The sequence below is a fragment of the Protopterus annectens genome, chromosome 8.part0 (genome assembly GCF_019279795.1).
Source record: "Protopterus annectens isolate FY-2018-M chromosome 8.part0, PAN1.0, whole genome shotgun sequence".
NCBI lineage: Eukaryota > Metazoa > Chordata > Ceratodontiformes > Protopteridae > Protopterus > Protopterus annectens.
The window spans coordinates 111,995,261-112,008,709 of NC_056741.1; the positions used below are offsets into that span (position 1 = coordinate 111,995,261).

Here is a 13,449-nt window from a genome sequence, read left to right on the forward strand (position 1 = left end):
TGTATGCAGTTATTCACTTTTCATACAGTTTCACAAAAGACAAGATGCATCTACTTTTTTGTAGTTAGGAAGGAAATATGGCTATGGTACATGGGGTAGGAAAATAGAAATATTTAAATAAGTCAAATCGTAAGTGACTATACATTAATGAAAATAAATTTGATCCACTTTATTTATTATAATCCATGTTTATAAGGCGACATTTAAAAGCAAATACAAATGAATATGTGACCATTTATTGACTGAGTTGTATTTATTTATTTATTTCATAACTGGCTTGATGGGATCATTCTAAAAAGACAATTAACCATAATCCAGCGAAAAATAAAAGCAGTTATAAAGACTTAGCAGACAAGTCACTTAAAATAAGCCATGAACTTATATTTCTGAAATAACACAATGTTAAAGACTGTCTGCATAATGTTAGTAAATGAATTCATTATTTTTAGTCAGATTTTTAGCATAAGATTGTTTTCTAAACATTTTCAAAATAACAGGAATTTTCACATCATTTTGGAATTTCACACATATTTCTGTTTACTTGCCCTAAAATATACATCACTTTTTAAAAATGTGTGCATCTGTTTTGTTTTTCACAGATAAAATACAGCTCCATGTGACAAGGTATATCATTCCACGTCATTGAGCATTCGTACTTGTTCCATATAGCAACACAATCTTCACCCTCATTTTTGACATTTCGAAAGTCATTTGGTTCACCTGCACACCAAAACCTGAAGGAAATTTATACAAAAATATGCAACTTATTACAAAGAATCAAGACAGCACACCATAGTTTCTCATTGCTTTTGTACTGGCAATGATGCACTTTATTATTATTAACATGAATTCAGAGAACTAGGCAACAATTGCACAGATATCACATTATTAGCAATTTGAATCAAAGCATTGAAAGTTTTTGTGATACAATTATTTCAAGAAAGTGCTCATTTTGGATATTATGACTTTGGAAATATCCCGTATATGTGCATCCCTGAAAGAAACAAATTGTTGCAAGCAGGCATTCTGAATTATATAAAATGGTTCATTAAAGACAGATAAATAAGTAACTTTGCTATTGGTTTTCTGAACACCTGTTAAGTTTGATTACAATGGAAAAATACAATCTGGATTGCCATATTGGCCTGTTAATATTATCTTGAAGTTAATAATAGTTTGTCTTTGTGTACTGTTTTGTATATTCATAAACAGATGCTAACTCCCCAAAAATATAATGTGGTTAAAAAGATTACTGCCAATAATTTACAGTGATAGTAGAATTATTTATTCATTCATTTAAACACAAAGTAATGCAACTAAAAAAATAATAATGTAAGGAGATCTCAAATATTGGTGCCTCTCAGCTATCTCTACATATTGTAGGAAATAGTCTTCTGTATCATTATTTTAAGGGTATTTTTCCATCAGGGTGAAATAAAATATATAAGGAAGTATAAGAATGGCATCAAACATGAGACAGGAAACAGATCAAAAAGAAAGTAGTGCTGATAAGTTCTAGATGTGGATTCATGAGCATCTCACACTTAGGGCAAGAAAGTCTGAAGTTACATTATGCCAAAGTTTAGAATTTTGTCAGCCATACATACAGTGGTCTCCAGTGATTTCAGTGCCAAGGATCTGTTGACTTCCATGTTCAAGTAATCATTTATGAAAGAGGTATGCAAATGCTACCTTCTAATATTGTAGCAAAGTACCCAGAAAAATATCCTGGGAAAATTCAAGGAGCCCCTTGAATATGTATCCTAGAGGATAGCTGCATTGTATTAGAATGTTGAGTGTTTCTGCACACTTTTATTTTTCTGTGACTGGAGAGCCACATAAGTCAAACAGGTTGTGAAAATGTGGTAGCAATCAAGGTTGTGCCAATAGCAGAGGATGTGTTCTAGTTACATATATTCATTATGGGACTCCATCAAAGCTACTACACATGCCTCTCAACTTTCCAGATTTTTGATAAATATGTTTATTCTGTTCTACATAAAATGTGTGTTTTACTGGAAGATCATTATAGATTAATGTCACTAAATAATGACAGATATTTTTGATTCAGATTTCATACCCTTCAGAAAACGCACGGTAATGCAAAACCTGTTATTCTATCAATTTGCTAGGTTTATAAGAGAAATATTTAAAAAAGAATGTCTGTATGTCGGGCGTTTGTCCCACCATTACTTTTGTCTTTGTACAAAATTATTGTGCTAAATATTTGAAAGGTATGCTACAATAAAAGTATTGCAACATTGCTTAACCTAGCAGGATTGTGCTTTGTACAAGCAAACAATTCATCACAAGTAATTCCAGAAAAAACGTAGTATAATGAAGCAAATTGAAAAGAGTTTTTATTTTACAGCCTTATAAGTAATTAAAATAATCTGATTCATGGAGAACCACATCATATGAAATACGGCTCAATGAGGGCCTTGGATTAGGAATGGGATTCCTATGTTTAATGCATGACAGTTGTAGGGTAAGACTTTGGGTTCTGGTAGGGCTGTGGAGTTAGGTAGGGTTGGTTGGTAAGAAGGACTGATAATTTACTATGATCAGGTTGTCAGGTTGGTGGGATTTAGAGCATTTGCCAATTAGAGCAAGTGACAGCGGGCGAGTGTGTCTCAAGTTAGTAGTACTCAGGCACATGCAATTTGTTTATTGTATAGTCTGTGGAAGCATTGCTTAGCTGGAGGGACATGCATAAAACAGGAAGGGAGAATAGAGTTGAAGTAGTTAAAATCTCTGTTGAAAAATAAAGAGGAGATAAGTTAATTAGAAGCTGGCAAGAAAAGAAATAAAAACAGATTTGGTGGTGACAAGAAAAAAATGCACAAATATCTTGTCTAGAAGTTTTATAAAAGAAAGAATGGGAATGATATAATGAAATTAGAACCAAGAAAATGGACAACTACTGGATTAAAACAAAGAGATTAGGCAGATGATAACAGCTTTTTATGAGGATCCCAAATGACTGGATGGATTTGATAAAAAGGACAGGAGAGGCGTGAGATGTTTTCAAAGTATGAGGAAATCGAAGAAAACAACCAGGCTCTCTCACCACGAAACTGTGTAAAGTCCTGATGTATCCAATCCGGACTTAAAGCTCTTGAAAAGTGCAGCGGCAAAGCAGTAAATCAGGAGCAATAACTTCACTTGCTCAGTATGCAGTGAGCATATAAAGTGCAACAAAAAGTCATTAAATCAAGAACTATAAAATTCACTTTCTTGCAGTAAGTAACAGATAATCCAGTATACGAACACCAAAAACGTTTATTGTAAGCGCTTTCGCGTGGTCACCACCACGCTTCATCAGACAATGCATGTAAAATTCAAAACATCTATTTATACAGATAAATCTAAAAAAGGCGCCAAATTAAAACAAACAACTCACGCAAATTTCCCAATTAAAAAGTTAATACAGAGTTAATAAAGACTAATTAAAGAGTTTTTGGTTACTACATTCCATTTAAAGGGAGCCTGAATACTCAGAAAGACTAAGATGTTCGTACACCATACTGCAGCAGGTAGTCAGTAATAATGTTAAGCTCTAAAAGTTGGTGCTGACGACGAGTGTTTTCAGAAATAGTAAAAGCTAAATTAAATTAAATTAAATGGATAAGCACATTTAAAACACATTCAATACCAGAATATAATAACATATGTGTCGAGCGTTGCTCTATATAAGTTGCTCTATAACAATTTTTTGATATTAAATAGATGAATAAATAAATAAATAAACAGTTAGATAATCAAATAAATAAATAAATATCTGTTTCTTAGAATGTGATTCCAATATTAATGGCACCAATGAATTATATTTCTACTATTTATTAAATTCATAATTATAATAGTAGATTCAATTATAAATCAAGATCATAAGTTATCATTGTTCATAGTGTCATATATCTAGACAAGTATCAATATTGGAAATCATTAAATATTGGATAATAAATATTGATATTAGATATTAAATATTAAATGTAAAAAATGTAAAAAATTGTAAAAAATTTTTTATATATATATATATATATATATATATATATATACATATAATTACAATGCAGATGTATGGAATGTATAAATGTATGAATGTTATAAATATAATTAAATAAATGAATATATGTGTTTGTAAATTAATCGATAAGATAGATGAAAAATGAAATTATTAATAGAGAATATTAAATTAAATTATACATATTAAAAAGTCGAACTATGTGTGTCATCAAAATGTTATATATGTTATACATCTTACATAGATGAATGAATGAATAATAATAAAAATAAAAATAAAAATGACCTAGTAAATAGATAAATAAATGAATAAATAATAAGAAATGAATATTGTATATGTGATGCTTGAAATATAAAGAACAAAATAGACATGATACAACTATGATACTAGAAAAATGTATACATGAATAAATACAACTACTAAGGTACTACTGTTGGAAAAAGCTTTTGAGCTTTTGTAAGTGAAAAAATTTTTTGAAAAGTTGATTCGACAAAGAACAATGCACATGAGGTACCAAATAAAAGAATCAATAGAGAAATCTATTAGAATTAAAAATCCATTAGAATTAAAAATCTTGGGTACACACCATTAATGAATATTAATTTATAGAGTTTTATCTGGCTTCCAAAACCGGTTTAATGGAGACTTGATTATTGATGCCAGGAGGTATGTGTGCAGCCAATCTTAATATCCATTTTAACTCCTTGTTGTTTAGAAGTGAAGAATTATCCCCACCTCTTTTGTTAGGTGTAACTATCTCCAGTACCTTAAACTCAAAGCTATGATGGGGCTGTTCCAAAATGTGTTTAGCTAATGCGTTTAGTTCATTCTTCTTCTGGATGTCATAAAGATGACCATAAATTCTGTCTTTTAGACATCTTTTAGTGAGGCCAATGTAGAACACTGTACAGTTTTTACATGTGGCCAAATAAATGAGATTTTTAGTACAGCAGTTAGCATAGAACCTTGGATGGAAACTATAATTCAGAGTAGGATGTTTAAAATCTACTTCTTTTGAAATGTAGCCACATCTCCTGCAGTTATAACAAGGGAAGGTACCTTTCTTGCTACTAGATAATAAACTTGAATCATCACTAATACATTTGTCATTACATAGTAGTTGTTTTAGATTCGGGCTATTCTTGAACATGAAATGTGGCTTGTCTCCTATCAATTGTTTGACAAAGGGGTCTATAGTGAGTAATTTCCAATTGTTATAAAAAACCTTTTTGATATCATTAATGATACTAGTAAAATTCAAAATTATAGGTACAAAATCTTTGCATCCTATGGAATATCTATTGTTTATGGTATTTGTATCTTGATTTCTTGTCAATGTAGTCCTGATAACATTGTTCCTGGTATTTGTGACTAGCCCTGAATCATAGCCTCTCTCTCTAAATAATGATTCTAAATGGTCTGCTTCAAGTTGTAAGGTGTGTGGGTCTTTACAGAGTCTTTTTAATCTAATAAATTGACTCTTGATGATACCAGGAAAAACGTACCTAGGGTGCATACTGTCGAAAGATAAGAGTGTGTTCCTCCATGTTGGTTTTCTATAAATAGTGGAGGTTATAGTGCCATCCTCATTGATACTTAGTGTAACATCCAAAAAATTTATGGATTTGGCAGAACATTCCATGGTAAAGCGTAGAAAAGTGGAGGTGCTCTCAAGGTAATTCAAAAACTTTACAAAATCAGACTCTGTACCTTTCCATACAATAAAAATATCATCTACAAAACGTTTATATGTGATTATCTGTGTAAACAGGGGGTGGGTAAATAGGTAAGAGCGTTCCCAGGCCAAAACAACCAAGTTGGAATAGGTGTTTGTTTATAAGTATGAGGAAATATAATAGAATCATAACTAGGAAATGGAGGGGAAATTGGAGGGGAAAAAAAACAAGAGAGTGCTATACATATAGTAGAAAACAAGAAATAATGGTAGATTAAAACACAGAATTGTAAAATATCTTTAGAGAAGAATGAAAGATCATCTGTGGAAGTGAATAATTTATGCAGGAAGGATAAAGGAATTACCCTACTAATAATGCAGATTAGGGTGAGGGAACTCCCAAGAAAAGGGAGGTTAATGAAGCAGGGATGATAAGAACAATGTCATACACAAATGTGAATATCAAGATTATGGCTAATATTAATTTCAGGTAGAGTGGAGAAAGTTTTACCTTTATGGAAACTGCGGATGACTTGTGAAGAGTTGGCAGTCTGTAGGTACTTGAAGAAAACTAGTAACTTTCATAAAAAGGGTTGAGGTACTGCACAGAATATGAACCAAGCTGGTACTATCTGATATAAAAATAGTCATTCAGTTGAGTGATGCAAGATTTTTTTGTCTTAATAATAATAATAATACTAAAAAACTAGGATCCATACATTGGCTAGAGGAAATGAACTGCAAGTTACAATTGGAGGTTTATTGAATAGTGATGCCTCTGAAAAAAAATGGAATAAAAGAGCAGTACTAGTAGTGGGTGTCAGCCTCATGTCTGATTTTGCTGATGACTAAAACATGAAAAAGTATTAGGTAAGAAGGAGTTAAGTTTATGTATATCTGTATTTATGCTTGCATTTATTTATTTATTTTAGTGATGATTTTATCCTTCAAGGAGGCAGTAGAGGGAGTATTGACACAGTACAACTAAATCAAGAATGCTTTCAACTTAGAATGTAATATTAGGAAGACTTCAGTGATGAAAACTGCAAAAATCAGTGAAATGTTTACTATGAAGGCCAGAGGCCATGATAATCAATTTAGCTGGGAATGCAGATGAAATATAGTGAAAAAGTAAGTTGTGAAGACTTAATGGTCAAAATATCAGGGCATAAAATGCATGCTGAGGATTTGGAGTGGAAAAAATAGCCATATTTGAGAGGCCAGATACATTTTTGGTAGATGATATTTAGTTATAGAGTACACTCACAGCTCTCATCCTCTTAGCACAAGAAATCTAGACAAAGCCTGAAATAATGGGGGAGGTCAAAGGTCCCAAAATAGGGACAGGCTTTAAATATTGCTCCTATAAACTTCGAAAGTTGCTACAATAAAAGAATTTGTGTTAGCATGCATTTTCTGAAGGATATGAAGTCTAAAACTCAAATGTATGCCATTACATAGAGACTTCAGTCCTCAATGATTTACCAGACAATCCCAAATTATATTCAGAAAAGTCTAAAAATAAGAGGCAAAAATCTGGACATTCAGCAAAAATCTGAACAGTTGAAAGGGAGTACATAATGAGGTATGTACTGAGAGTGGGCCTGGATTAAAGATGTAAGGCCTGCAAAAGATGTGTGTTAAAGTCAGATGGCAAGAAGTCTCAGTAAGTATTGCATAAAAAGTTGAGGTGATCACTGAATGCTGGGCATAGGAATTCCTGGGTCTAGAAATGTATTTGATGATACTTAATTTAAATCAGGAACCCATGACTCTAGATGGAGGGCAAACCTGTGGGTGCAATGGTAGATTATTAATTAGGGTAGAAGGAAGATGGGGTGATGGATAGATATTGATAGGGTTGAAACATGGGTAGATACAATTTGGCAACATAGTAAGATGGAATTGAAGTATGAAAGGAATATGATGTAAAAGCTTTGTTCAGTGAAAGTGATATGATAGAAAGGAGGGCAGCTGTATTCGAAAAGATATGGAAAGGTGACAGAGGTATTTAGGCTAAAGCATATTTATAATGTATGAAATAAGAGAAGGCTTCATCTCAAGGAGAAAGAGCACATATATAACATATTGGTATAGGACTGGGCAAGTTAGTGACCTTATGGTAAGATAAAATACGATATCAGAGAGTTTTAAAAAATAGATTAGGACTGAGAGGAAGGTGAAATATGTGATATGACCTTCTGGGAATAACTGGAAAACTGGAGGAATAGAGGATACAGATGAGTGACTTAAAGGGATGTGATGGATTTGGGCAGCCCATCACCTATGTTTTAGTTTAAAAATGATCAATTACAGGTTTGCCACATGCAGATACTTCCACTAAAAAAATCAGGATATGGCCATTTAAAAACTGTTGCTCTATCAGAAATGGCCAAGGACAAACTTCACTTAAAAATAGCTTGAAACAATGAAACAAGTATTTCTTCAGGAGATCAACCACCCTATATTTACACATGCCCTATCCCATACTTATCCCACTGTAGCAACTCACCATCAATATTGCATACCATCAAATATTACATTTTATCAGGTGTTACTGAATAGCTGAAAAGTGATCAACTGATCATTGACCACCTGTATAGGAATTCCTGCTTAAATAGGACTGGAAGGAAGATTTTAAATTAGTACAATGCTTGCAGACGCTTAAGAAATTTCTGTTATTGCACTGATGAGGGCATAAATCTACCAGACATAAAGAAAGAAAGAAAGGAAGCAGGTCATTTTGAAGAGGAAGATGGGGGAATGGAAGTTAAATACCAGAGCACAAAACATGATACATTTTCAAACACCCATTAAAGGCTTAAAATTGAAATATGTGAGGAGAGTAAACAAAAATGATAGTTATAGATGGAGTGCTATGTGGTGAAATTATGGATTAAAGTTATGAAGCTGCTCACTAACTTAAGAATTTAAAAGAAAAAGCAACATGAAGAAGATATAAAGGAATATGGGTGGAGATATTGTAGCATTTAATGGTCTCATTACACCTAAGATAAAAGGGTTAGGACATATCCAAATTCCTGATATTTGACAGTGAAGGAGAACCGGTGTCTGATTCATTTTTTTTCTTTGCCAGCATACTCAGCATAACAAACAATAACTATAACCTCAGAGCTCATAACTGCATAACTAACTTAGTTTCCTAAAACAAACTCCAGTGTATGAAGCACATCTTCTCCAGGGTGGCTAGCTAGTCCTGGGAGTCAATCTCAGCAGATCTCAGAAACAAAAATCCCTACCATAAAATCACAAAAAAATAAAATAAAAATAAAAATAAAAACTAATGCATCATTTAAAAGAAACTAAATACAAATATCATTCTACCCACAACATCATCTATTAACTATTCCATGCTCTCTCAGCTCAAGTCTATCCATATAGTCAAATGATGTTCTGTAGTCTTATCTCGCCTTCATTCTTACATATGGGTTCGGAACTGATCCTCGGCTCCGACTCAGCCAGTTACAAAGCTCAAAGTCTATAAGTTGGCTTGTGGCAAGGTAGGTATCCCATAATGCACTAGTAACAATCTCCAGATCTCGTTTGCTGCTCTACGAGTTCAGAAGTGCTCTCTTTCTTGGCCGTGGCTAAGTTGGAATATTTTTTCTTCAAACATTTATAGTGTACTTTTCTACTGTAACGTTAGTTTTAGTATTAATAGCTTGCTGTTGTTTACTTGCTAGTAGTTAGTGTGTTTTCTGAAGTTTATTGCAAATTGTTTTTTGCTAATTGTTGGCCGTCACTTCTGCAGGCCTTTTCTTGGTGGTATCCCTTTGTTTCCTAGTGTACTAGTTATTGTTAATCTTTTTCTATCTTGCCTACCTCTCTGTTCAGGGCTAGGCCCATTTAAGTTAAAGGACCTAGTCCTCTATTGCCTTTCTTCCTTGTGCATTGTTTCTTCAACAAGGCTAGGCCATTTAAGTTAGAGGACCTAGTCCTCTGTTGTCTTTTTCCCTTGTGTGTTGTTTTTTGAGCAGGGCTAGATCAGTTTAAGTTACAGGACATTGTCATCTCTTTCTTATTGTCTGTCTACAATCTTAGTCTGTTGTTGTTGTTGTTGACAGCTATGTCTAAGGAAACTAAAGACCATAAACCTTCAAGTTTTAAGAAATGCCTAAAATGTTCACAAAAAATGTCCCTGACTGACGGGCATAGTATTTGTGTGTATTGTTTGGGAGCCATACATCTACAAGAGGCATGTACTTTCTGCCATTCTTTTAGTTGCCGGGTTCTCCAAGAAAGGAAGAATAAACTAATTTTGAAAGGTGTCCTTAAACCTTCCTTTGAAGAGGATTTAGCTAGTTCTTCCTCTTTTCACTCCAGGTCTCCCTCTTCAAAAAAAGGGAAGGTTGAGTCAGTGAAAAGACAGTCTCCTACACCGACTCACAAATCAGGACCTCCAGAGAAAGTTGCCAAAGTTGACAAATCTTCTACCTCTTCAGCTCCTCAGCCTTTGGAGTTGGTTGAGGTTATTGATATAGACCTTCCAGTTTTGGCTCCAAGTTTTTTGGAGCCAATAGCTGAAATGATATCTCAGAGCCCATCAAGAGACTTACTACCCGTATCCTCGACACTTAGATCTCCAATTTTGCAGAGATCTTGATCCCCTACCTTATCTTCCTGATCCTCTAGAAGTCTTTCTGAAGTCGTTGTCACTAGCAAATTTGTTGTTGGCTCCGACCCAATTGGTTCCGGAGCTGTCTAAGACTGTATTACCTGCTTCTGTTCCTTCTCCGAGCCATGCCAATCTTTTGGGGCCAAATCTATCGGTACCATTTGTTATGGAACTGTCAGTTACAGCACCCCAAGTGGTGTTTTGGAGCTGTGTTCTGCTCTGACACCTTCGGTGCCATCCTTGGTGTCTAGGAGCTGAAGCTTACCAGTCAGCCCCAACGGGGATGCTCGGGCCTGAACTTCTTTGGTTCCGAGCCTACCTCTCAGTGCATCAGCTCAGCTGAGCTCGAATCCTACATCTATCTCGAAGCCAATCGCTCCAGAGCCAGTGACTACTTCCACTTCCTCAGAACCGGTGGTGTCCTTGGAGCCAGGGGGATCTGCCTTCAAGATGATGAGGAGCATGCTGTCTAGATTTTCAGCTCTACACTAGGGTACCAATGTTCTTCCCCCTCAAGCTCCGACCTCTGTCTCAGCACCATCCCTCTCTCATGACAGCAGAGACCCGCAGCCTCAGGAGCCCCCTTGGGTGGCCCACAGTCTTCCAAGATCTCCCCAGAATACCATTCTGAGGAGCATCCTTGGAGGAGAACTTGCAAGAGGAAGCATATAGATTCCCCCAATGAGTCCATCACCTCTGACACTGACGTCAAGGAGTCAGAAGGGTCCATTAGGTCATCCTCTGATTATATCTCCTTCATAGATATCCTAGAGATCCTGAAACAGAGAGGTGGCTGGCCCACTGTCACCCCTTCTGATGAGGAGTCAGCGTACCTGAAGGCTTTCGGATCTCAACCTTCAGCCTCTTGGGTGTCTCCTCTTTTCAATGATCTGTTAGATTTGGTTAGTCGAAAGGTGTGGGAAACTCCTGACACCATGGAACCAATCCCCAGAAGGCTGAACAAATTCCTTTCAGCCCCCAGGGGAAAAAGAGTTTCTGACCAAAGGTTTGCCTGTAGATGTCATGGTGATGGCAGCAGCCACAAAGAAGGAACTAGCAGAGACTTCCTCATCTGTCCACCCACCGAACAAAGAGTCTCAGACGATGGACAGATATGGGAACCATATTTTTTCTTCAGCGGCTTTTACACTCAGATCGCTGAATTACCTCACCCAATTCACTAGACTTCAAAGAGATCTCCTAAAAGAGCTAGGAGATACTCTTCAAGGTACTTTAACTGAAGGAGTCCCTGAGAAGGTTACTGCTCAGTTGTCCACCTTAAACTCTACTGTTAACTCCTCCATGAGGCTGATATCTTATGCAGCAGATGGAGCGAGCAGGGCAGCGGGTTCAGGAGTTTTCCTTAGGGGACTCTCCTGGATGCATTTATGTAACTTTACAGAGCCCTTCAAATCTACATTTACCAGCACCCCCTATGATGGTTCCTCTCTGTTTGGACCAAAGGTAAAAGACACACTCACCAGATGCGAGCAGGAAGGGAAGACTCTCTCTGCCATGGGAGTACATTTTTCCATCCCTTCTAGACCATTCCCTAAAGGTCAGAGAGGGGGAAAAATGTGGTTCAAGAAATCTCAGAGATTTTTCCCAGATGCACAAGCTGATTCCTTCTCCAGAGGCAGAGGAGGAGGAAATAGTGATAGACGCCTTAGAGGCAGGGGGGTCCACAAAACAAGGGTGACCGTGATTCCTTTCATGGACATCCCTATCAGTGCTCTTGAAGGGAGGCCCGGCTGTGCTTCTCTGGATCCAGTCAGGGGTCACTTATCTTTGTACCCAGAAGCCTGGCACAGCATCACACAAGACAAGTGGGTACAAAGAATAATTTCCAGAGGATCCTCCATTCCCTTCTCTTTTCCACCTCATCTAACCAAGAGAATCCCAGATGTTCCACCCAATCACAGGGATCAAGCAACTATAGAAGTCCAAAAGTTGCGTCAAAAGAGAGTCATCCAAACTGTGTCTGCAGACCAGATAGGATTCGGAACTTACTCCAGATTCTTTTTAGTGTCAAACAAACAGGGGACTGGAGGCCCATTTTGGATCTCAGCAAGTTAAACAAATCAGTGAAGAAGTCCAAGTTCCGAATGGTAACACTGCAGTCTATACTCCCTCTGTTAGGGAAAGACAATTGGATGTGCTCCATAGACCTCCAAAAAGTGTACTACCACATAAAAATGGACAGAGCATCAAGGAGTCATTTATGATTCAGGCTGGGAGCCAGTCTTTACCAATTTCATGCTCTGCCCTTTGGTCCCACCACAGCCCCCAGAGTGTTCACCAAATGCATTGCGGTAGTAACGGCTCACTTGAGACATCTTGGATTCCAAGTGTCTCCGTACCTGGATGACTGGCTCCTGACTGCCACCACCAGGCACCTACTTCTACTAGCCAGGGATTTAACCATCCAAGTCTACACTCAGCTAGGCATCACTATAAATTGGAAAAAGTTTCTTATCTTCCTCTCAATATGTGACTTTTATGGGCACAGAAATAGACACAGTCACAATGATGGCTCACCTTCCTTCAGACAGCGTGCAAAATCAAAGACAACAAATATACAGCCTGCTTCCCCAACACAAGGTCAAAGTGAAGACAGTACTCAAACTTCTGGGAACCATGGCCTTTACTGTAACTCTAGTTCTGCTAGCCAGACTACATATGAGAATTCTACAATGGCTACTGTTTTCCCAATGGTCTCTTCAGCAACTGCCTCTGTCTCATCCCCTTTTAATAACAGAATCTTGCAAAAGGACCTTCATTGGTGGATCCAGTCCAATCAACTAATGATAGGGAGACCATTCATTCCTCGCCAACCTGTTGCTATTGTGACCACGGATGCCTCCCAGATAGGGTGGGGGGCATTATCTAGGAAGGACAGTCCAAGGCACATGGCAAGAACATGAGGCTCACCAGCATATCAATGTTCTAGAGATGAGAGCAGTGCTACTATTGTTGCAAGTGCTTCACAACTTTCTTCCTCTAGGGACAATAGCAATCCAATCAGTCAATATGTCAGTGGTATGGTATATAAACAAACCAGGGGGAACCAGGTCCTACCCAATATGTCGAGAGGTCTAGGTGTTTGGCAGTGGG

General features: G+C 36.7%; 1 protein-coding gene across 1 annotated transcript in view; it reads right to left on the reverse strand.

The window, feature by feature from the left end:
* Positions 1-238: 238 nt before the first annotated feature.
* LOC122808153 (hepatic lectin-like) overlaps positions 239-13,449 on the reverse strand; it is a 126,910-nt gene continuing 113,699 nt past the window's right edge. The window contains exon 3 of the mRNA XM_044079126.1: positions 239-734. Coding sequence (XP_043935061.1) covers positions 566-734 — 169 coding nt within the window. The 3' untranslated portion in view covers positions 239-565. The remainder of the gene's footprint in view (positions 735-13,449) is intronic.